Source organism: Polychytrium aggregatum (assembly GCF_025602895.1).
Source record: "Polychytrium aggregatum strain JEL109 chromosome Unknown BJ171scaffold_29, whole genome shotgun sequence".
Lineage (NCBI taxonomy): Eukaryota > Fungi > Chytridiomycota > Chytridiomycetes > Polychytriales > Polychytrium > Polychytrium aggregatum.
The window spans coordinates 1-24045 of NW_026516231.1; the positions used below are offsets into that span (position 1 = coordinate 1).

The 24045-nt window shown below is 52.5% G+C and overlaps 4 protein-coding genes across 4 annotated transcripts; 3 read left to right on the plus strand and 1 right to left on the minus strand.

The window, feature by feature from the left end:
• Positions 1–6042: 6042 nt before the first annotated feature.
• Positions 6043–6294, minus strand: BJ171DRAFT_412538 (kinase-like domain-containing protein; the record flags this gene model as incomplete). Its single annotated transcript, XM_053107294.1, has 1 exon — positions 6043–6294. A coding segment is annotated over one exon (252 nt), but the record flags the coding sequence as incomplete, so codon positions are not given.
• A 2628-nt stretch (positions 6295–8922) lies between these two features.
• BJ171DRAFT_512715 (uncharacterized protein) lies at positions 8923–12842 on the plus strand. Its single transcript, XM_053111676.1, has 8 exons — positions 8923–9557; positions 9712–9964; positions 10227–10438; positions 10557–10692; positions 10931–11085; positions 11264–11865; positions 12061–12377; positions 12553–12842. Exons 1-8 carry the CDS (start codon positions 9056–9058, stop codon positions 12719–12721), a joined length of 2346 nt encoding a protein of 781 aa, XP_052964698.1. The 5' UTR covers positions 8923–9055; the 3' UTR covers positions 12722–12842.
• Positions 12843–13005: 163 nt separating this feature from the next.
• BJ171DRAFT_512718 (oligomeric golgi complex component, COG2-domain-containing protein) lies at positions 13006–17904 on the plus strand. The gene is made up of 15 exons (XM_053111677.1): positions 13006–13403; positions 13569–13649; positions 13932–14026; positions 14227–14344; positions 14520–14723; positions 15060–15314; positions 15540–15679; positions 15787–15878; positions 16073–16182; positions 16280–16357; positions 16517–16709; positions 16880–17022; positions 17142–17278; positions 17358–17523; positions 17626–17904. Exons 1-15 carry the CDS (start codon positions 13068–13070, stop codon positions 17716–17718), a joined length of 2241 nt encoding a protein of 746 aa, XP_052964699.1. The 5' UTR covers positions 13006–13067; the 3' UTR covers positions 17719–17904.
• Positions 17905–18025: 121 nt separating this feature from the next.
• Positions 18026–19887, plus strand: BJ171DRAFT_164652 (S-adenosyl-L-methionine-dependent methyltransferase). The gene is made up of 5 exons (XM_053105896.1): positions 18026–18223; positions 18443–18622; positions 18781–18811; positions 18910–18957; positions 19063–19887. The coding sequence occupies exons 1-5, from the start codon at positions 18069–18071 to the stop codon at positions 19642–19644; spliced, it is 996 nt and encodes a 331-aa protein (XP_052964700.1). The 5' UTR covers positions 18026–18068; the 3' UTR covers positions 19645–19887.
• Positions 19888–24045: the final 4158 nt, after the last annotated feature.

The following is a 24045-nucleotide window of genomic DNA, read 5'->3' on the forward strand; positions in this document are numbered from 1 at the left end:
TTCCGCCTGGACTTGCCAAAGGACATAAAGGTGCACCCGGTGTTCCATGTGTCTCTTCTTGAGCCCTACAAGAAGAACTCGCTTCCGGGTCGGGTGCAAGCGCCGCCCCCTGCGGTGGTCATCGATGGGAACTTGGAGTGGGAGGTCGAAGAGATCTTAGACTCCAAGTTCGTGCGCGGAAAGCTGCACTATCTCATCGATTGGAAAGGCTACCCGGTCACCGATCGAAGTTGGGAGCCCGCCGACATTGTCTTTGCCCCAACGGTGGCCGCGGAGTACCACCGACGCTACCCAGACAAGCCTGGCCCCAGGAGAACTCAAGATGGAACACGCCGTAGTTTGAGGAGGAGATAGTGTGATGACCAGCATCACAACGGACCAATGAGATTGTCCCGCATGCTCTCGCCCTCCGCACCAATCATGAGTCCCCACGTGTTTGTTTGCCCCCATGCATGAGCACGCGCCGTTGCCACCCGCGTCTACTGGTTTCCTGCCTCCCCCACCGCTCGGCACATGTCCCCGGGCTGTGCCAAGCCTCTCTCGCTTGCACACCAGCCACTCTCGCACCCCCTTCTCGCTTCTCTGTGATGCTCCACCCTTCTCGCCCACTTTTGCCCCTCGACCTTCTCCCGGTCTATAAATAGCCCTGCATGTCTGAGCCTATGTTGAACACCAGTTCGAACAAAACTTGTTCTTTGGTGTTCGGGGCTAAAAGCTAATAAAGCTCATACCAAGCACTTGGTCTTCGTCCTTGCGCTTGTTCACTCCTCACATCCACAGAGACCAGATCCATCCAGGCTCCGCTCGTATCCTTGGTTGGCGCTTCTGGTTTCAAGAGAGCCATGAAACAAGGCCAACTATACTTGATAAGTGCACTCGACTTGGAATCTCCGATGGAGCCGCAGGGTGTGCCAGACAAGTACTCGTACTACGCAGATGTATTCAGCTCTCAGGAGGCTAATCATCTCCCTGATCGCCGCCCCTGGGATCACAAGGTCGAGCTCACTGATCCTTCCAAGCTTCCGGCCCAAGGGTCAGCGTACCCCTTGACGGAGCACGAGATGAGTGCGCTCCGAGATTACATCAAGGATAATCTGGACAAAGGTTTCATCCACCGAAGTATCTCCCCTGTCGCAGCACCGATCCTGTTTGTCAAGAAGAAGTCAGGGGAACTCAGACTGTGTGTCGACTACCGTTGACTCAACCACCTGGGCAAGAAGCAATCCTACCCGTTGCCCAACATCAAAGAGATGTTCCGCAAGGTTCGACGAGCTCGCGTGTTCTCCAAGCTAGACCTCCGAGGGGCCTACAACCTCGTGAGCATAGCGGTGGACCACGAGTGGCTGACGAGTTTCACCTGTCCCCTTGGACAATTCGAGTACCTCGTTATGCCCTCTGGCCACCAAGGCCCACCAGCTACTTTCCAAGCACTCATGGACCACGTTCTCAAGGACCTTGGACACTGCACCGCTATCTACCTTGATGACATACTAGTTTTCTCGGACGACCCTCTGAGCACGAGGCACATGTACAACTCGTGCTCGAGCAGCTGAGGTTAACTGACTCTTTTGCAAACTGGAGAAATGCCAGTTCGATGTGGACGAGGGAGAGTTCCTCGGCCACATCGTCAACACCCGCGGCATCAAAATGGATCCTAAAACGTCCAAGCCGTCCTCGACTGGGAGGCTCCACGCTCGGCGAAGCAGCTCCAAATGTTCCTTGGCCTAGCAAACTACTACCGGTCATTCATCGCCAACTTCAGTGGCATCGCTGCGCCACTACACAAGATGACAGGAAAGAACAACAAGTTCAACTGGGACGCAACTGCCCAGTGCGCATTCGATAGTCTCAAGGAAGCCTTCACCACTGCACCGGTGCTCACGCATCCCAACCCAGACCTACCGTTCATCGTTGAGACGGACGCCAGTGACTTTGCCATCGACGCCGTGCTCTGTCAGGAAGGACCAGACGGCAGTGTACATCCAACATGCTACTTGTCGCGCAAACTCACAGCCCCCGAGATCAACCACGAGATATACGACAAAGAACTCCTGGCGATCGTCACCGCTATGAAGGAGTGGCACCACTTCCTGGCCGGCTCCAAGCACAAGACCATAGTCCATAGCGATCACCGAAACCTTGTGTACTTCACAACCAGCCGAGTACTCAACCGCCGTCAAGCGAGATGGTCCATGTTCCTGACCGAGGTCGATTTGGAAATTGTATACAAGCCCGGCAAAGATATGGTGGTTGCGGACGCCCTCTCCCGAAAGCCTCAGCTGGAGCTTGCCGAGGACGATCCTGCACGTCTCCAACAGAGACAAGCGATGCTCAGGCCAGAGCACTTCCGGATCGCGGCCCTCCAGGCACAGTCACTCACAGAGTTCGAAGAGAGAGTCAAGCAAGCACTGTCATCCAACCAATAGGCGCAAGAAGTGATGGCAGATCCCGCCAAGCCAATGCACAAGGCATTCAAGTCTGTCGATGGCCTCCTCTACCGCGACGAATTGCTGTACATCCCAACAACGGAGCTTCAGCTCGAAGTCCTCCGAGATTGTCATGGCTCGAAGACCGCGGGGGCATTTTGGGAGGGAAAAAACCATCGAGCTGATCACGCGAAACTACTGGTTTCCCAGGATGCACCAAATAGTGGGCAACTGCTTCAAGTCATGCGAGGTGTGTTGTCGCGCCAAGCCGGTCCGACACACACCCTACGGGTTACTAAACCGCTCCCGATCCCAGAAGCGCCATGGAGTGCAGTGTCCATGGATTTCATCGTCGAATTGCCGAAATCCGAGGGTTACGACGCCATCGTGGTCTTTGTCGATAGACTGATAAAGATGGCCCACTTCCGCGCCTGCAACGTCGCAATTACAGCCGAAGAGACAGCCAAGCTCTTCGTCGACACTGTGTTCTGGGAGCACGGGCCCCGAGATCCATCGTCTCGGACCGAGGCCCCCAGTTCAAGTCAGCCTCCTGGAAACGATTTCACGAGCTCCTGGGAACGTCAGTCGATCTGTCGAGTGCCTATCACTCCGAGGATGACGGACAGTCAGAGAGAGTCAACAGCGTCCTCGAGTCGCTCCTACGCTGCTGCTGCGGTTATCAACAGGATGACTGGGCATCCCTTCTCCCCTTGGCGGAGTTCGCATATAACCACTCGGTGCATGCGAGCACCAAAACGACCCCGTTCTATGCAAACCATGGCTTCCATCCGGTGTGCGACTTCAAGACCATAACATAATCTAAGATTCCGGCAGCTGTGGAACACGTCCGACATCTCGAGCAGGTGCTCGACGACCTCAAACAGCACCTTCGTGGAGCCCAAGAGAAGCAAAAGCGCTACGCCGACCGACACCGCAAGGCCATTAACATTCTTGTGGGGTCCAAGGTATGGTTATCGAGGCGCAACATCAGGACCCAGAGACTTTGTCACAATCTTGATTGGAAACGATTGGGACCCTTTGAGGTCATCGAGTGTATCAACGAAGTCGCATATCGCCTCCAGCTGCCAAAGTCGATGTCCAAGGTCCACCCGGTGTTCCATGTCTCGCTCCTCGAGCCAGTACATGCGAACACGATTCCAGGAAGAACAGTTGCCCCTCCACCACCCATCGCAATTGAAGACCATGAAGAGTATGAAGTGGTGAGAATCTTGGACGCACGCAAGAGAGGTAGACGTGTGGAATACCTCATACGATGGAAATGGTACGGACCCGAGGAGGACGCGTGGGACCTGAGGAGAATTGCACAAGCGCCCCTGAAGTCGTCCGCGCGTTTCATGAACGCTATCCAGACAAACCCCGTGGACAACTTTATCAACATCGTGCTGAGAGCGTAGGGGGAGGACTTGAGAGGGAGGTGATGTAACGGAACGTGCTACAGAGCGCAGCACGGAGGGCCGGAGAAGCTTCCAGCACCAAGCTGTACTGCGCCCCACCCGTTTGCCTTCCGCAGGCACTCGCCGGGACGCCCGCCAGTGCAGATAAAAGCTGCCTGTTGTTTGGCCTCAATAAACCAGCAGGCAAACAATGCCGTTTAACCCAGCTTGCCCCGATCGTCTTCCGCTTTTCTCCTTGCCATCTGAATTTGCCACCCTTTTTGTCATGTCCTCGCCTCTACCCAGGCCTGCTCAGTTCCATACCCACTCCACTCAGCTACTCGTTGAACTTGGCGCCTGAAACAAGTTCCATCCTGTTGTTTGGGGGGCCAAGCTGCCTCGCCACATCATCCACAGACCCGCACGGACAATCCTACTCTCAGTTACACGAAGCGGAGATGGCCATGATGGACCGGATAGTGGCCGATGGATCATCCCGGTTTTATGTCAAGTGGGTTTGTTCCCCACACTCGAATTACATATGGTATTCCCTGGAGAATTCACCCCATGTTACCGTAGAGATTGTGCTTCCAATACCGTCCTGTGCTCTTCGAATCAACGAACCATGACTCACCACCGTATTGTGCTCCTGCGATCGGTTCTGTCACCGTGTTTCTTCGCGAGTTCGGCTCGTATAAGCATGCGAGGTACTTCCCGAACTCAGTCGTCCGTTTCAGTCGCCTTGCACTGTCCATCCCTGCCTTTCCCTGCCCTGTGCCGCATCCCTTCTTGTACTGTCACAGAGACCTCGCGTGACTCATCTCCGACTGAGCTCGATGGTACCGTCATTTGACCGCTGAGGGAATTGAAGTACTCAGGGACCAGAAGAGATAATCACCAAGTCAAATACCTCCCTCCTCTTTCAATATGATCCCATCCCTCCTCTGGAACATTTCCTCCTCCCTATTGCCACAATCCCTTTCCTTGTATATCGTGACCCTTTCGTCAATGGCCGGTCGCGCGGGACCCAATGCGATAATATTGACATTGTGCTCTCAGTATTGCGTCAGTCCACAAATGGCCTCTGGGCTCTGAATCCCGCTTCTTGGATCTCATTAACTGGCACATTAAATGCCCCTCGCTATCCTTTATTCAGCCCTTGCAATTCTATAGAATTCATCCTCGGCGGTTGGTGGCAGAATCAATTGATACGGTGATCATAGGCGATCGAGTGCCCTTCGAGCCCCTTCGTGACCCTGGCCTGCCGCTCTTTTGAACCAGTAACGAGCCTACATCGATGTTTTTGGTCACGCCTCTCCCATACTGATAGCAACAGCCGAGCTGCAACTGAGCCTCTCCATTTCCTTGATTAGCCGCTTTGGTGTACCATCTGTATGCCATGGACCAGTTCTGGCTGGCACGGCTGCCTGCAGCGTAGGCATTCCCGATCTCCAATTGCGCCCACGCATGGCCGCGAAGGGCTGCCTGCCAGTCGGGGTCTTCTTCCATTCCGTCACCTGGGTTCTCGAGGGAGGTTTCCAATTCGAGACGGCGGACACCCTCAGTGAGGATATTGGACGATGCACGGCTTGCAAATCCAGAGTCGTGTTGGGGCTCCAAGGGCAGGGGGGTGTACCTGTGTTCATTCGGCGTGACCTGCCGATCAAGATCGACTGTTGGTTTGAGGACGGCCAGTCGACTGAACACCTCATCAAAGGGCGGGCGTTTGGCTGGATCCTGGTGCCAGCAGTCCCCAATAGTTGTGCATGCTGCTTCAGGGGTCCCCTCAGGAATGGCAGGGCGGAATCCTTGTAAGACTGCGACCACGACCACATCGGGAGCCATCACGTCTCCGTCGGCGGCCAAGAATATGGGGAGACAGTCCATGAGGGCCTCGCAGCAGAGAATTCCAAAGGCGTAGACATCGGTGGCGGCGGAGGCACCCTTTGGCTTTTTGAAGGATAGCATCTCGGGTGCCTTGTACATCAAGGTTCCCCCAATATACAGGGCTGGGTCGCGGGCGGTCGAAGATGATGATGGCACTCTTGGTGCGGGCAAGCCCAAAATCACAAATCAGAGCTTCAAAGCTTGGTCCAATGAGCACATTCAACGATTTGAGATCTGCATGGATGATGCTCTTGCTGTGGAGATACGCCATGCCCGAAGCGACTTCGCTCATCAAGCGGAGCTTCTCGGCCAGGGGGGCGACGGACGGGCCCGCCCAAGTACGATTTGAGGGTGCTGTTTTCCATGAAGGGCGAGACCATGAAGAGCTTCTCTACAGTGTCGCAGGCGCCGCGGAGGGGCAGGATGTGGTTGTGGCTCAGTTGATGCCATACCCGAATCTCTCTTCGAAACTCGCCAATCTCTTGTTCGAGGCAGCTGCACCTGAGTTGCTTCACGGCAACACGGGTTCCAAAGTATGTGGCAGTGTAGACATCACCGAAGCCACCAGAGCAGATGGGCTTGGCGGACCAGTTGGTGATAGATTCGGGGAAGATTCGCCAGTCTTCTACTTGGACGGATTTGGCGACAGGGGATGCATCTTGCAGTGATTCTAGGAGGGGAACGATCGTCCTGTCTTTCAGGACGGCATTGGTGGAGCTGTCGTCCCGGAGTTTCTGAAGGGCGGTGACTGCCTGGCGCTGCTGCCAGTCTTGCTGGCCGCTGACAAGAATGTCAAGTCTCTGCATGACGAGACTGTGGTTCTGCTGCATCATCGCAACAAGCTCGTTGATCTGTGTCTCGGCCAAGTCTTCGTCTTGCCTCAGGGCATGCCTGAGCTCGGCTTCGTTGAGCCGGTTGTTGCTGTCGATGGCGAGTGCCAGAACGACATTTTGCCAGAGGGACTCGAGCTCATGGCAGTACTGCTCGATTTGGCGGCGGATCTTGTCCGATTTGAAGACCCGCTGGACCTTGTGGAGGGACTGAACCTCGTTAAAATGGAATTCGAGGATGGTATTGAAGAAGACAGTCAGCCTGTCCGCTTGCTCGGCGAATCCACGGGCATCTGTCCGAGACCGGGAGAGGGTGAACAAAATGTCACGGGAACGACTGGCCAGGAAGGCCCACGACTTTTGATTCTCCTCCACCTGCTGGACGGCGGTGAAGAGGGCCTTGGCGGCTTGGACGAGGCCTTGGAAGGAGCCACCGGAATGGTGGACCAGGGCAGCGATGCCGCTGACGACAATGGCGATTTCAAGAACAGGCATGGTTGGGATCAATCCTGGGAGAGGGATATGCAATGGCGCGGCCGGTGGATGTGCAGGAGAGAGGAATCTCAGGATCGTCTCCGTGGTCAGCCCCTGTTTCAACTGGGGTTGATGCCGATGTGGCGGTGAACAGCCGCTTGTGTTGCACACCAGGACGAGACACTTGACACCCGGAATGACAGCTGGCTGTGTGGGCATCAGCCGACCTTGGTTTGGAGAGAGCGGTCTCGTCTTCTTCTTTGGAATTATCATGTCATTTGCCCAGGACGCGCTAGAATTCGACGACCCACTCCACAAATATGTCGTTGAACTTGATCTCGTGGAAGTTATACTGGCTTGGTGTTTCTCACACTAAATAATCGCGTGCAGAACGGCGAACGCATGGGTGACGGTGCTTTGTTGGTTAGTGTTGATTCCTAACTGGTGGTTGACCGGAAGCGCAGATCTGGGAGAGGAAATCGGATGAGGTGCATGCTGGATAGCGGAGATCAACAGCAAGCCGTCGGTCAGTGGGATCGTTCATGGACCCGCATAGCAGAATGAGCAAACAGGTTGGTGGCAATCAGCACCACTATGCCATCGAACGATTGAAATCAGTGAAGGTAGGACGTGCTGCTACCATTGCCGGCCTCCCGGAACGACTCGACAATGTATAATTAGTGCAAATTGGTTTCTCCAGCGGGGCAGAATGGACCACGAAAGGGAGGGAAACTGATCGAAAATGAGAGTCGATGAGAGTGCTATGGGATGATGCTGGGTGTTGGCGATTCCGAAAGCGCCTTCAATTCCACACCAATCGCAGGGACATCCTGAGCTAACGACATTGTCTGTGCATGCAACATATCTTGGTTGAGATGGTGTGGCTGGGATTGCTTGTGGGAGCACTTTCGACCAACGATTTTCAGCATCCACCAGCACAACAGGATGACCACGACGGCGATCGGATTGTCGGCACGATTGAAGGGGATGTAGGTGGTGCAGTTGTTCGTGGCTACACTGTGACCCCACTGAGATAGAGGGTCACAGCGGCTCGTTTGGAGAGTCCATGGTGGTCACCATTGCGAAATTGTTGCCAAGCATGGGAGACATCAAGTGTCTCGTGAACATGTGGGCTGGGAGATACTGTTTCGCAGACGAGCACTTTGGGATGGTGTGCAAGTATTCCCCCCGGCTCCACGTTTCGTCACTCCAGACCGTTGGAGCTGCAGCATATTGACATGGCAGAGCCATGCGCTGAATTCTAGGCCATCGAGGCGATGAAGGACGCCTGAGGGTGGCCACACGAGCCCACAAGCCCCGCTGATGAGCAACATATCCACATTCAATCCCATAATCACAGAGCTAAGTTTTGGCCGATAAGGCGCCAGAGCCATCATCAACACCAGTCCATCATCGGCCATGGGACAATACCGCTCTGGCTGTGCAAGTGTGTGTGCCATGTGCCTTCGATAGCCAATACCTGGTTTGCCAGTATTGGGTTTGTTTCACCAAATCTTCCCTCAACGTCTCCAGTCCAAAGAGCAGCATATCTGCATCTGGTGGAGTCATGGCAAGGCGTCGTGGGCGAGCTCATACTTCATCATCGGACGCTGGAATGTGCGATCTGTGATCTTCAGTGTCTTGACCGAAAGGTTTCCGAGGTCAGACCCATATTGACCATATTAGATGCTGGCTCTCTCGTCCTGATTCTCTCGTCCTGGCCATCGTTCGGTCAGCTGGTCAATTTGTTTTTCGGTGCGGAGCCCATTTGTATCAATCACGGTGCCGAGGATGCTCTCGATCTGAAGCCGTCACGTGGATCGTTGAGGTTGCATGCGATGAGAATGAGACAGTGCGTTCAGTTTTTCACAAGCGCAGCAAGAACCACCACTCGTCTGCCATCGTGCGTGGACAGGTCGCTCGAATGCATGTTCGTATGTCCTGGATCATTGCTCGCGTATGCGCCGCCGCTGTTCCAAACACCAACTGCGCACCAATCGATTGGCTTGGAGCAGCGTGACTTGCTGCGCATGCGCAGCGCATCATGCGCCACATGGTTCGAGTCACTCGATGTGGCTGTGGCTGGCTGGCTGCGACACCGACAAGCGAGAGCCGAGGAGATAGGCTCTCGGCGCTCTCTCTCCCAGCGAGGGGAGGCACCGTCGTCCTCGCGATCTGCAGATATTTCTTCGCTCCTCTGACCCCTCCTTGCCCGCACACTTCCCGAGATCGTCGAGCAGCCATGGACGCATTCAAGCATCTCAACCACGTTTTCCACGCTCACGCGGCTGTCGCTGATGCCAAAGCCTGGACTGAACTTCTGAAAGCTGATCCCCCGCATGGCGCTCTCTCCAACCATGCTCTTGCCAAAACCCTTGTTGTCAAGCCCAAGGGTGGCAAGGGACCCGATGTTCCGTTGATGATCGTCGCCCTCGACTCGACGGCCACGAACCTCAACGCCATTGCCAAGCATCTCGGCAAGAAAGAGGCTCGCATGGCTAATGATGATCTTATCAGCGCCACTTTGTCGATTTCGAAAAATGATGGTAGGTCCTTCAGGCGCCGAATGGTCACTACGTTTAGGCCCTTTCGTTGCCCTCATCTTTGGACCGCCAGCTGTCAATCTGATCTCTGATCGTCCATCTGCCTTCACTGCCGTCCTGTTGGTCGTACGGTTTCTCATCACGGTTCTCTATTCAGTTACCCCCTTCGCGCTCTCAAACGTCGTCGACAAAGCCACCATTGGTGTTGTTATTGATGATAATGTCTTTGCCGATCCTGAACGATTCCTTGGCTTCCGAGCCTTTGCACCGGACAAGACCCTGTTTGTTCAAGCCGCTCACGTCAAATCCTTCCTCGAAGACAACGGGGTTGACGCCACCATCCTGAACTTTGAGCAGCTTGCCTCGTCTGCGCCTGCGTCGACCACCTCAACCCCCAAAGAAACCAAGGCGTATGTTGACCTTTGCTGGTGTGCCACCCGCATCGCTCACCGGCCCGAATTGATTCCGGCTGGTTGTCGAATTCGATCTATTGCCCACCCAAACCAAAGTAGACTTGTCTCGGCCTGCGTTTTCCTCGTTGGTGGACTCCATGGCTGCCTTGTTGTATGTGGGTCTGTCCATCGCTCGCCTTGGTGCTCTGCGCGATCACACTAACAGACTGTCGCATATACCTCCCACGTTATCAATATCACGAATTCATGTGGATATTAGCGCCAAGGTTGCAAAGCCTGTCGCGACGGCTGCTACCAACGCTGACTCTGGCGACAAGCAGATTCTGATCGGTATTGATGCCAAAAAAGACGAGGACTTCTCGACTTGGTACACCCAGGTTTTGACCCGTACAGAAATGATGGATTATTATGACATCAGTGGATGCTACATCATTCGTCCATGGGCATTCAAAGTCTGGAAGTCCATTCAGCGTAAGACTACCCTGCCCGCTCCTTTGCTCCCTTGACCCTCTTGCTGTGATCACACCCCCCTCTCTCTCCTGTCCTGAACGACTCACCAAGCTTTCTCCCGATCCGGTAATCGCTGCAGAATTTTTTGGGTCGGCTATCGAGGACCTTGGTGTTGAAGACTGCTACTTCCCCATGTTTGTCTCTCACCGTGCTTTGGATCGCGAGAAAGACCATATCGAGGGTTTTGCTCCCGAAGTCGCTTGGGTGACTAAGGCGTAAGTAGCGGTAGCCCATCCCCTGTTTGCCGTTTCCTCTGCGCTGGTTGCCTGGAAAGAGCACGTTCTGTTGAGCTTGCTTTACCCTGAATCTCAACTTACCGCTCGTAGTGTTTCTGGATTGGACTTGAACGTGTTTGCACATTTGCCCTGAATCTGATCCACATTCTGCACCCTGGTCCATACCCTGTATCCATGCCCACCCTTCCTGATTATGGCTTGTTGATGGTTCCCGCAGTGGATCCTCTGATCTGGCAGAGCCCATCGCCGTCCGTCCAACCTCCGAAACGGTTATGTACCCTGCATATTCACAGTGGGTCCGAAGTCACCGCGATCTTCCCTTGAGGCTCAATCAGTGGTGCAATGTCGTCCGATGGGAATTCAAGCATCCCCGTAAGCTACTATTTATGGCACAATCTGCTCCGGATTGTGAACCTGCAATGCACAGACTGCCTCCGCAACTCGGGCCCCTACCGTCAACAGACCAACTCGCAGCATGTTTTGTCGGCCCCTTCTCACTCATATCCACCATCTGATCGTCGTCCTGTCTCCCTGCCCGATTATGCCGTAGAGCCCTTCCTTCGTACCCGAGAATTCCTGTGGCAGGAGGGTCACACAGTCTTTGCTTCCAAAGAGGAGGCAGATAAGGAAGTTCTGGATATCCTTGATCTGTACCGACGTGTGTACGAAGACCTTCTTGCTGTTCCCGTCGTTCCCGGACGAAAGTCAGAAAAGGAAAAGTTTGCCGGCGGCCTGTACACCACCACCGTCGAGGGCTTCATCCCCACTAGCGGCCGTGCGATCCAGGGTGCCACTTCCCACTGCCTGGGTCAGAGCTTCTCCAAGATGTTCAACATCATGATTGAAAATGAAAACAAGGAACGAGTCCATGTCTGGCAGAACTCATGGGGTATCACCACTCGAACCATCGGCGTGATGGTCATGGTTCATGGTGACGACAAGGGGCTTGTTTTGCCTCCGCGTGTGGCCAGCATCCAAGCGATCGTCGTTCCCGTAGGCATTACGGCCAAGACCACCGATGCTGAGCGACAGGCCCTGTACGACAAAGCCAACGAACTCGTCTCGACTCTGAAGGCGGCTGGCGTCCGTGCCAAATCCGATACTCGTGACAACTACACCCCTGGCTACAAGTATAACCACTGGGAAATGAAGGTAGGCTGTGAGATGGAAAGTCCGGGGTCGTGGATCTCGTATCCGGGCTTGATGCCCCATGCCAGTAATCATTTGGGACTGCGTCCACCTGGACAGATTCCCTCTGCTGGGCCACAGCCCTCGACTAAGCCTTGCCTCGTAACTTGGCCTTCGTATCATCCTGGTACTAACAAGATTTTTTTTTTCCTCCCGCAGGGTGTTCCTCTCCGCCTCGAAGTCGGTCCCAAGGATGTAGCTAAAAACGAAACTCGAGCCGTGCGTCGTGACACTGGTGTTGCTTGCCAGTTGAGCCTCAGCCAATTGGTTGCCGGTGTTGCAGAGCTTCTGGAAGATATTCAAAACGATATGTTTGCCAAAGCCAAGAAAGAGCGCGATGCGCATATCGTTCGCCTTGAGAAATGGGAGGATGGAGAGGGCTTTGTCAAGTCTCTCGATGGCAAGAACCTTATTCTCGCTCCTTGGTGCGAGCGGGTTGCTTGCGAAGAGGCCGTCAAGGAGCGCAGCAGCCGAGTGTAAGTTCGCGCTATAGTATTCGTTCGTCGCTGCGACTTTGGAAGCATTGGATCACCCAACCGGGTGCGCGACTTGCGCTTGATGTAGCGTGGCTTATGTCGCATGACACACTCACGATGGAAGCTTGGCTTTCTGCGGCTAACATATGCTCTCCTTGCGATTTGGCTTGACCAGTGCCGACGGTGACGAGCCCCAAGATGAGAAGGCCCCATCTATGGGCGCCAAGACGCTTTGCATTCCTTTCCAGCAACCCACCGAAAACCCCTTGGTTCCTGGAAAAACTGGCTGCTTTGCTTGTGAGCACAAAGCCGTTAGTTACACTCTCTGGGGACGCAGCTACTAAGCGTGCTTCCTGAGATACGTAGCTCGGGGGAGGTAGAAGGACCGATAAGATTGCCTTTGATCCTTGCGCTATGTACGGTCGATGTAATAAAAGAACTGGACATCCAGGTTGCTCTGATCAACTATCGAGTTGCGCTGCCTTGGTCCGCTGGGCTGGGATGACAGCCGCCAAATGGGCCGCTCTCTCTCTCTCTCTCTCTCTCTCTCTCTCTCTCTCTCTCTCTCTCTCTCTCTCTCTCTCTTGGCTGAACACCGTTCTGTGATGCCACACTCGCCCCAATAACCGAACCCAATCCCGGTCTCCCCAAGCCAGCTTTCATATCAGCTCCGCGTGGTTTCCAGTCGTCATGGTTGACGATGCACTAACATCTCCCCTCGATCCGGCCCCGTCGCTGATTAAGCGCCAGATCTTCTTGAGCCCAGACTTTTCTCCGCATGTCTATCTTGGCTCACTGGCTGCGGCTCCGCTCCCTTCCTATTTGTCCTCCCAACGACCGAATGTCCATCTGGGCTCCATTCAGAGCGATCTTCTCCTCTCTCTGAAAGATCTCAAGTCGGAGCTGGTCGAGTTGATCAATCGGGACTATCAGGATTTTATATCACTTTCGACCAACCTTGTGGGGGTCGATACCACCATTGATGACTTTCAAACACCCTTGGGCACGATCAAGGCAGAAATACAGGTGACAGCTCTTTACAGCCGCTACGATCGGACGCTCCGACTTCTTTGGACTTGATATATATGGCCCGGCTGCCACCGCGCTCACCCGAGGATCCTATGCCCAGGCCATAGTGCTGGATACGCCCTGTCTCCATAGCTGACGCTCTTCACGATGTCCTCATATCAGCTGGTTGCAGCTCAGCTTGAAGAAATGTCCAACTTGCTAGAAGAAAAGCTTGCACAGCGGGCCACCGTTAGGGAAAAGAAGGTGAGTGGCCCAACCCACGAGAGATCATACAAGAGGCGGCATCTGTCCTGCCGCTGAGCAACGAGGAGACCATAATGCCCTCGATGGGAATTGGATCAATCCGAGTTTGGCGATCATTGGTGTGGTTGCTTCGATGGAATCGCTCCAGTAGGTGGGCTGCAGCTGTGCTGACGAACAGCTCTGGAGTTGACTGTACGACGCCGTACCTGACAACATTCAATATTGTTCATCATCCATGTTCCTGCAATACTTTCATGCATTGACACACGTTGGAGCTCTCAGGCACTTTTACAACTCATCCTCAGCATCCATGCTTCCGCAGTCAAAGTCGAAGAATTTTTAGGCATTGCCCAGAATGAGAGCAACGACCTATTGAGGTATATGTATTTCGAAACTAGGGTGCGACGGGAGAAAGCGGTGTTGTTCGTCATCGGAACGCACTGCCGTTCATCGTTGGAACGCGTCGCTGTCCATCATCGAGTCTCGTTGCAATCTATCGTCGCAATGGGTTGCTGCCGACTGCATCGAACCCCATGTTCTCTATCGCAGTGTTTAACAGCTCATGAACAATCCCAAGGGATCGAACAACGGTTGACGATGGAAAACTCATCGAACGCGTGGCCATTGAATACAACCAACTCCAGTACCTCGTCGGTAAAGGCAAGCAATTGCCTTTTGTCAAGAGCATGAGTTGGGTGCGTATGAAAGCTTGCGCTGGCAGCAGCACAATGCTCTCGATGACAGTGAGCCACGTATTTTTGGCACTTCGTCCCCAACGGATATCATACTAAGGGGGGATATTTATAAAGTGTATGAAATCATTACTCAAAGGACGTGAAAGGATTGACTAACCATCAAATCAACAATTAGAGAATTACAAGAATCAAAGAGATGCTCACATCCAAGCTATCGAAGGCTTTACAAGATGCATTTGTTGCCGTGTTCGAAGCTCCGGGCCACCAGCCCTCCATCCAGGCTCTCAGGCAGTATCTGAGAACTTACCTCCTTATCGATAGAGTTGTGGATGCCGAAGCGGTGTTTACCGAAACCATTGTCCAGCCTTTTGTCACCAAGGTTTGTTGCCATTTGATTATTCTGGCAGATTCTCACTAGTATGGGTCATCGCAGAGCCAGAATTCGGGCCCCTCTCGTCCGTTGCCCGACGTTGATCTGTTTTGCGGTAGACCTGCCGTGGCCTATTGTGTTGAGGGAGAGGTCAAGGCATCCGGTTGGGCCACCGCGCTCCAGGATCGTACCCAAGCGTCTGTCCCCACTTCTGGTCCTGCCATCCTGAGTGGCAGTTTAATTTCAAGCCCTGTGCAGACTAGCGGCAATAGCACTGTCTGCGCGTCCATGTCGCCTTGATCACGCAATCAGCAACTGACCGTTCATCACTTGGCCGGCAACTAGACATTCGAAGTAAACATCTTGGAGTCTAGTGGCTCCCTCGCAGGCGGAGCTGTTCATGACATGGATAAACTATATAAGGATATTGTCTCCTTTGTTGGACAAGAATGCAGCCGGATCCTTGAAATCACCCGAGAAGTGTTTCACGGCACCCAGTACGACTTGCTCGTCGATACGCTATGGCCCTCGATCAGCTCCACTATCATCAAGAAGCTACCGGTCCTCTTTAGCCCCGGTATTCCAGAAATATTCCACCAGGTAACGGACTGGCCGGCTGCCGTGCTTATTGTAACGCCCGGATCCTCCATAGACTCCTTGCTTTCGATAATAGATCGCGTCAATCGTCAACAGTTCCATGCTTTGACGGTCACGACCGACTACGCCTCTTGTGGTCTGATTGAAGCCCATCCGGGCAATCTGAATAGTATAGCGGTCATTCGTTACAACGACTGGTCTGCTAAATATCTTTCCAACACCACACAGAATTATACAATGGCAATCCGCTTCGTGAGCGCCATCGAAGCGCTGTGTCAGAACAAGCTTCAGCTCAAAAAGCTACGGGCCCATCCCGCATACAGTGATTACATGAAAAAATGGCAACTCTCGGCTTATTTCCAGATCAGGTACGCATTGTTCGATATTCCCCTTGGACAATCTCCCAAGAGGTATTCTCGAGACTGGGCAATCATGGCTTCACCGCTCTGAACGAAACGGAATATCCCTTTGGCAGATTCAAAAGCATTGTTGCTGGTTACTGCGATGCTGAGTCAAGATCTTGCGATGGTGTTATTGATGCCGCTGAGATCAAGCCGCTGGAACATGGTCTGTCTCGCTGTGGCGCCATATGTAGCATCGGTCGTACTAGCGGCCGCTGTTTTGCCCGTGGGCGATATGATCCCACGGTCAGGATGTGAGATGCTTGATCGGCGTGTGTGCACACTTGTGATAATTGCTCTCTTTGCAGAGGCTTACAGAGGCGAGCATTATTCTCCAATTCCATATCCTTGATTTGACAGGGATGATTTTACCCGTTAGCCATGCGCTCCTCGACGCTCTTGCAAGATGCTGGGACGATGGCGTTTTTCTACTTGGTCTATCCCACAGGTTCTGGAGATTGACGTTGCAGGTAGCGCCTCCAATCTCCAGTCATGCATCCGGGCAAGGGGGATAGCTTGGGTTTGGCGGCCCGTGTTTAACGAGCACCCGCATCCGATTCGCTCAAGCTCCTTTCTAGGTATACGAACTGGCTCCAAGCCTTTGTGGATGCCAATGTTCAGCCACAAATCATGGATGCTGTCCAGGTATGTCGTGCGCGATCGATGCACGGACGCAGTAGTGACACAGCATCCATGACTCGAGCGATGCCTCTGGATAAATTATGGCACTGGATGTTTCCGGCAATTAGAGCAGCTATTCTGTTGCTAACGATCCAAGCCAACCAAACAACTTTGGCTTTCTAGAGGGGCGAAAGCTCCGGCGCACTGCGCTCCTCGACTCCAAGCATCAATCCAGATGTCGACGAGCTTGTCATACGGCGGAGTGTTTGCATTTGTAACGATATACAACGAATCAAGGACGAGTCTCGGCGCCTTTATGACTCGGCTATAGTGCCTAGGCTCAATCTCTCTCGGGTAGATTGCGAATCGCTGGATGGTAGGTGATTTGGCATGTGGTACAAAGTCGTGAGATAATCGTATCATAGTAGCCAAAGCATCAGCCCTACCAAAACCTTGGCATTTCGCTCCTGTCTGGATGGCCTGGGTGTGCTTGAGCTGACGAACGCCAATGACACTCATTGTTGGCGTATACTTGCCTGCCGACAGAGTCCTTCGCCGCCGCGCTGTTGGCACTCGATTCGTTTATTCCAACAATCAGTGAGAGGGTCATCTCTACCCTGCTTCGAAGGAGCACGATGCCATTCACACAGATCAAAATGATACAGATGCACTATCGAGGAACCAAGGAGGTATGTGAGGCACGCCGCAGGCGATGCGAGATGAGTCGCAAATTGTAGATTTAGCTTTATATCATCGAGGAACTCCACAGAACTTAACTTGTCGCAACTTTCTTCAATCGATCCGGCAGCTACCAACAAAAAGCTTTCCGTATGTAGCCAATGTAATATTGCCGTTGTCACAGTTTGTGACAGCGTACGAGGACCTCCTTCCCAAGCGAATCCTCGATGACTGGAAAGCATCCCTGGTTGACCAAATTGCAGTCAGGTATGGTTTTCTGCTGTACAACTCGCCGCAGCGTTGCCTACGTTGTACTGAAGCTTATTGCACTCCTCTTTGTCGACAGCTATGCTTCAATCATCAACCAAGTCCTCGCCGATCTCAAAAAAATCGAGGACGGCCTGACCAAGATGCGAAAAAACAAAGCTGCATCAGTGCGAGGTGATGCGACAGAGTTCCCGGATATCATCCGATTGCAGCTCAGATACGACGTCGAAGAACTGATCAAACTGGTGAGAACCTGTGCCCTTCAGCCTCGCCCTGTGGAAAGAAAACAAAGCCACAGCCGCCCCACATACCACTAACCCTTCTGCGGTATGCACCGAAACACATAGGTCGGGGAGCTCGGAATCAACGTGTCTGACCTCGGGGCATGGACCAGACTCCGACAAAGTGTCGAGAAAACGGCAAAGGTCGACGAGCTATAGCGGCAACGTGTCCTATCATGTGCATCGCGATCAGCACCTGAAGAATGGATATGCTGGAATGACATGCACTCGAAGAGTCTCTATCACATTTGATAGGCTCGCCACATTCGCCGGTTCCGGCTGTTGAAATATACGTTGGCGCTGTGGGCTCCTGGCAGCGCAGAACAAGCAACCGATACACTCAAACTCGGGCAGCACTTGAAAACACTGGACATGGCGTGGCGCAGGGCGGCAGAGCCGATCACGTGTCGGGGACCACAGCGTTTGGCTGGCTGGCAAGGCGATCGGCTCTCTGGATCGATCGGCCGGCTGGATCGCCCATCCGCGACCGAGCCGATAGCGAACCAACGATGGCAGATCGTCCTGGCAAACCGAAATCAAAGAAGAAGGAAAAGGAGGATCTGCGTCGCCAGACTTCGCGCCAGGCTTTCCTCGACTACTACAGAGCTCAGTACGGAGATGAGCGCTGGAGCCAGCTGCTGTTGGCGCTGGAAAAACCCACCAGGTCGGCACCCGGACCAGGCGTCCTTTGCCAGGCGCTGCAAATCGAAATTGATGGGCCGCCAGACCGATTGAAAGGATCGGGCGGACGATCAGCTTGCCCGCCCAGCTGGCTAAGCGAAGCATGGTGCAGCATCCAAGCCGATGCGACTACCCGCTTTGTAAGATCGGCATCTACGACACCATCACCATCACTGACCTTGCCTTACGAACGGCGCTCCAGATATTGTTGTCTCGTCAACAAATATGTCGATCCCGAGGCACTGGCTGAGCGACTTTCACCGGTTTTGCCTCGCTTGCGACAAATCGATTTTGTCAGTATCCCGTGCCTTCTCATCGAGGACGACGAGAATGAGGCTGCTCCATTCCCATCCCCCATGAAGGATATGTCCAATATTTGTAGGTTGGTTATCATATGAATCGTATGTGAGCTATAGCGCCCCAACCGTCACTACCGATGGCCAAAAGGTCGGCATCGCAATGGATGACTGTTGTTGTGCGCCCAGTCCGATGCCCTAGTTTTTCGGGTACTGACAACTGCCGACTTGCGCCGGGCACAAGCCACTATCTACTCGATGCTGCATCTGTATTGGTAAGGGGTTCTGTATCGTATGTTCAAACTCTGCGGCGATTGCCCGCCATGTCGACTGCGTCCAGGCTGTAATGATATGCGGGCCTCCTCATGTGCAGGTTACAGAAGCTCTGGAGATTTGCGAAAGCGACCGCGTTCTTGACATGGTATGCTCCGTGTTGTCGACGATGCAGAACGTGTTTTCGTATGCACAAAAAACATATCCCGGAGCTTTGCTGCATCTCGTTGAACAAACTCGGATATTCCACCAGTGCGCCGCCCCTGGAGGCAAATCTCTCTGCATTGTCCAGCGACTCTCAAATCAAGGCGCCCTCTGCAGCAACGAGGTCTCACCCGATCGGCGCCGACGCCTGCGAACAGTATTGCAGACCTACTGCCCTCCCGATTTTATGGAAAACAACGTCCGGATAACTGGTTTTGATGCCACCAAATGGGCCGAATATGAACCCGGGCTCTACGACAAGGTGCTCATCGATGCACCGTGCTCGACGGATCGGCACATTTTGCACGACTTTGAAGACCTGCTCAAATGGACTCCTGCGCGATTGAGAAACGACTCTCACCGCCAAATCGAGCTTTTACTGGCTGCCCTGGGCGCAGTCAAGGAGGGCGGCGTGGTTGTGTACGCAACTTGCTCGCTGGCCAATGTTGAAAACGATGAAGTCGTTCAAAAAGGTCTGGCCAAGCTACAGACTATCAGGGCGGAGATTGTTCGACGCACGTTCCCGATCGGTGAGCCCACAACCTTTGGATGGATCGTTTTGCCAGATAATTCCGGCCGCTGGGGACCCCTGTACTTTGCAATACTACGACGACTGGCCGATGCAGCCTAGAGGCCATTCCCGGCCTTCGTCAGACTCGAGGATACAGCTGCATCCGCGGCTATCGGAACGACTAGCCAATCGCAAGTAGTCTGCCCATCACCGAAGCCATGCCGATCTATCATTGATTTGCTACCAATTGGTTTCGAACATTCCTGTTGTCCTGAACCGCCCACAGCGATGTTGATGAGGGAGCGCCACCTAGAATACACGACATTGACGCATGTTGATATTCTTGACTGGCGCACCAACTAGCCCAGTGCAACTAGGCTCCTGACTGCACGGGTGGTATATAGCAGTCCCATGGGACAGGATGCATTGCCCTTGCCTCGCATCAACCTTCGATTTCCGCGCCGCGGCATTGCGATACGAATTCCCACCAATCAACAGCCATGAGAACCCTATGTCCCATGGTGTCTCGTCTCATTATGTGGAATGAAATTCATATTTCTGTTGCTTGGTCTCTGGCGCGCGGTTTCCTCGGCCGAGACCTGCCTCATGGAGCGACGGCGAGGACTTTGATTTAAGGCTACCCTGTTGAGTCGCTGTGCGAATATGCTCTAATGTCCGGTCATTACCGAATACATCATCCTTTCGAACACGCATCACGAGCCTCGGGTGGGTATATCTCGTGCCGTCGCTGACTGTCAGGAGCACGGGCTGCCACTAGCCATCTAACACACGAAACCCTGTGAAATGGATAAGAGCGAGTGACTTCAATTAATAGCCAAGCACTAAACCAAATTAACTCGCTCAAGAGTAAGTTGAGCCTTCTCTGACGCACCGAGACAATAGTATGACCCGGTGATAGTGGCACATTTGCCACATGTCCCCCAAGGATCGAACGGTCCAGTACATCTTTAGAGAATTGAAAGGCTACCGTTTATGACTGCTATCCATAGATATCCAGCGAAGTGAAGATCTCGTGATTTCATATCAAAGAGCTTTGAAAGAAATCGATGATGTTTTATCAACACGAGCCAAAGGTGGGGTACAATATTTACGGTTGAACGCCTGTTCTTGCCCTCTGCAGCACGTCGTAAATTAAGCACTGCGCTCGCTTCGATCGACATGGCTGTGGCCCTGAATTGGTACCAGTGCGCATATCTGATGCGTGTTTTTCTTGAACATGCAGTGAAACAAGAAAGCAGCGTCGACGAAGGGACTGGAAGGTCAAATGCATTCCCTGCCCCATGGATATACCACCCTGACCGCGAATCGCTTGCACACGAATTACATCAAGCCAAGCTGAAACTAAACTCCCAGACGCAAGAAATTCGTTTGATCAAAACCAAAAACGCGTCGCTCGAACGAGAGATAGAGCGACTTTCCAGGATTGCCGATTGTTCGATAAGTATACAGCAGGTATAGACAACGATGAACAAAATCAGGAGCCTCGCTCAGCTGGTCATCAAACTGAGCACTCTCCAAGGCATGGTCAATGCCGACTGGGTTGCTGATTTCTGCATTTGTTCATTCCAGTATACAGGCCCGAGCCTTACTGGTGAGGTCAAAGGTCTTCCGACTGGGACTAGTAGAGTATGTGCAATTGGCTGCTATCCGAGGGTTTCAGTTTCTATCTGTTCCATATTGGTGCGGTATGATGCAAGCAAGCTGGGTGCGCGACAAGCCCATTCTAATAATGATTTGTGGCCGACGGGAAAACAAGTACATTTTGACCCTTCGTGACAAGAACAAAGAGCTCCAAAGCACAATCGGAAGGCTGGAGAAGGAAATTTTATCTATCAAAAGGCAAACCAAGTACACACAACTCCAAGAGTATTTACACGAGCGGCAAGTATACTTTGAAGAGGTACTATGTTGCCCATGGCAGAGTCAGCTCCTGCTGGGACCGACGCCAATCGACTCTGATCCGATGTCTACGCCATATTCCCTGGAAGAGTGTACGATTGAAACAAAAACTCGAATGCACACTATTGGGCACCACTCCCAATGCCACTTCGCAAGATCAATTTCTTCAGTATGACAAAACCATTGACGAGCTACATTCGGAACTCGCATTATCGTTGGACCATATCCAATCTCTAAAAGGCATGAGTAGCAGCGATTCAGTCCGCATAGTTTGTCACTAAATCGAGGAAGATGCTCGACTCGGCTTATACTGATGTCAAAGCCACACATCATTATCATCCACACAAACAATAGCGACCATAGATGATACTAATCACTGGAAAAGGGCCGAAGCCGAAAAGCTTCAGTTTTCGATCGACTCATTGCAAGAGCACATTGTCTCTCTACGCGAAGAAAACAGTGAATATGCGGATTGCCTTCGGAGAAAGTCGGAGGAGTATGCTATCCTAGAGAGAAGCAATAGCGATGCATTGCAAATTGTAGCCGAAAGCAAGGTGCAAATTGAATCACAGATGGCCAATGTTCGGGGTAATGGTTGATTTATTGATCTCGTATTTCATCGATCAAGTTTAAGGTTTAGTAACCACTGGTTCTGCTTTTGTGCTGATGCAAAACGATAAGATCTCGAAAATTCGACCAAGGCATTGAATCACCAGCTGACCCAGTGTCACCAGAGAAATACCATTCTTGAAAACCACCAGTCTGACATGCTTCAGGTATAAGTCACCATTCGTGGCATATGTTGATTCCTGTGAGCAAGCTCACGCTCTCTATCGGAAACATGATGTAATGCCTCTCACTATCCAGTATTCATTGTTCTTCTGTTGTTGCCGAAACACTCATCGATAGCAAATAAGTGATCTCAAGAAAGCCGAGATGGAGTCCAAGCACAAAATATTAGAACTGGAGAGCGCCATAACACAACTTGAGAACCAAAGCAAACGAGATCTGGAAGCTCGAGATGAAATCTGCAGGACAAATGTGAATTTGATGGTTGAGAAACATGAATCTCAAGTCTCTACCCTGCTCAGCCAGCTTGAAAACGAACGACTTCTTCGTGAGCGTTGTGAGCAGAAAGCAAAACAATCGGATATCGATCATCAAGATATCCTATTTAGATTGGAGAGCAAAATTTCAAATCTGGAAAGCGCACTCTATCAACAGAGCAGTGTTCGGTCCTCGCAATTTGAATGTACTCAGACTGTTGCCGATAAAAGTAGCAGCGTACGTAGCGTCGTCAAGGACCTTGAGGTCGGGAATATGCAAAGCCGTTCGTATGACCCCATTAGCAGACGCAACGATGCAGCCATCGCACCTGAGGGTAAGTAGATCCTGCAGCATGCTAAAGTTCTTGGACGGACGCGTGGCACTCGAAGCTAATGGTGAAATCTTTCAAAAAGTACAAAATTCATTCGAAGACCGACCAAGGTGACTTTGACCCTGAGCCTACGATAGCGCAAAAATATCCATAACGTCTCTCGATCGAGTTTCTTTGAGTCAAATTTTGATTGGCTGTAAAGTGTGGCATTCAAAATTGTAGCTAACAATAATGGCATTCTATATGACAGCACGTCCAGGGAAGTCAAAGTCGTCGCAAGCAGCAATGATACTGTGTCCCATCGAGGACTGAATCCAACAGAGACGGTGGCGGGCCCGACAGTTGATCAAAGTCCGCCAGTTGATCAAAGTCCGTCAGTTCATCAAAGTCCGCCAGTTGATCATAGTCCGCCAGTTGACCACAGTCACCCAAATGAGCGCCGTGACTCGGTTCAAGGATGCCATCAGGATGAACACGCTACCGATGAACACCCACCGACAACCAATGCCGAGTCACCGGAAGTTTATGTCGAGCGTGGTCGCAACTGCAGCACAATCGCAAGCAGCTCCATGAGCCATACGAAGTGAGTAGGCAGTCATACACTAAGAAATATCTGCATCACATTTGGACTGATACGACGCGGGAATTGAAATATCCAAGTAATCAGGACTGACTCGAACATGTGGTAACCCGCCACGTTTATCTGATAGCCATGTCCCCGAAACATGCACGAGCCGAGACATATTCGAGGAAGATGCTCCGTTGATACTGCCGCCGGTATATCGGGAGGAAAATTCCGCCAGAGCAAGTGAAGAAAGCATTCCGTCAGGGCTCAATCGCGTGCAAGATCAAATCACCGATCAACCGATTCTTTCGGACTCCAAAGGACCCACTGCTACTCGACGCCAATCAAATGAAGACTGGCTTAATCGAGCCCAGATTGGACCTCTTGGCTATGAAATCGGACAAATAGTGCATCAACACGATGTCGTATCGGATGAACCTCATGGCAAGCGCACTCTTTTGAAAAAGAATACAAAATCGAATCGGTCACGGGACTCGCTGAGCATGGACCCATGTGGATCCAATCCAGCAGGTAACAGTACCACACCCATGGATTCCAAGCCCCAAAGTGTGTCAGTCGATGAATACAGGGTCTATCAAGATCATCCACTGCCCTCCGATTTGGCATTCGCTTCCCAGACACTTCAACCAAACTCCAA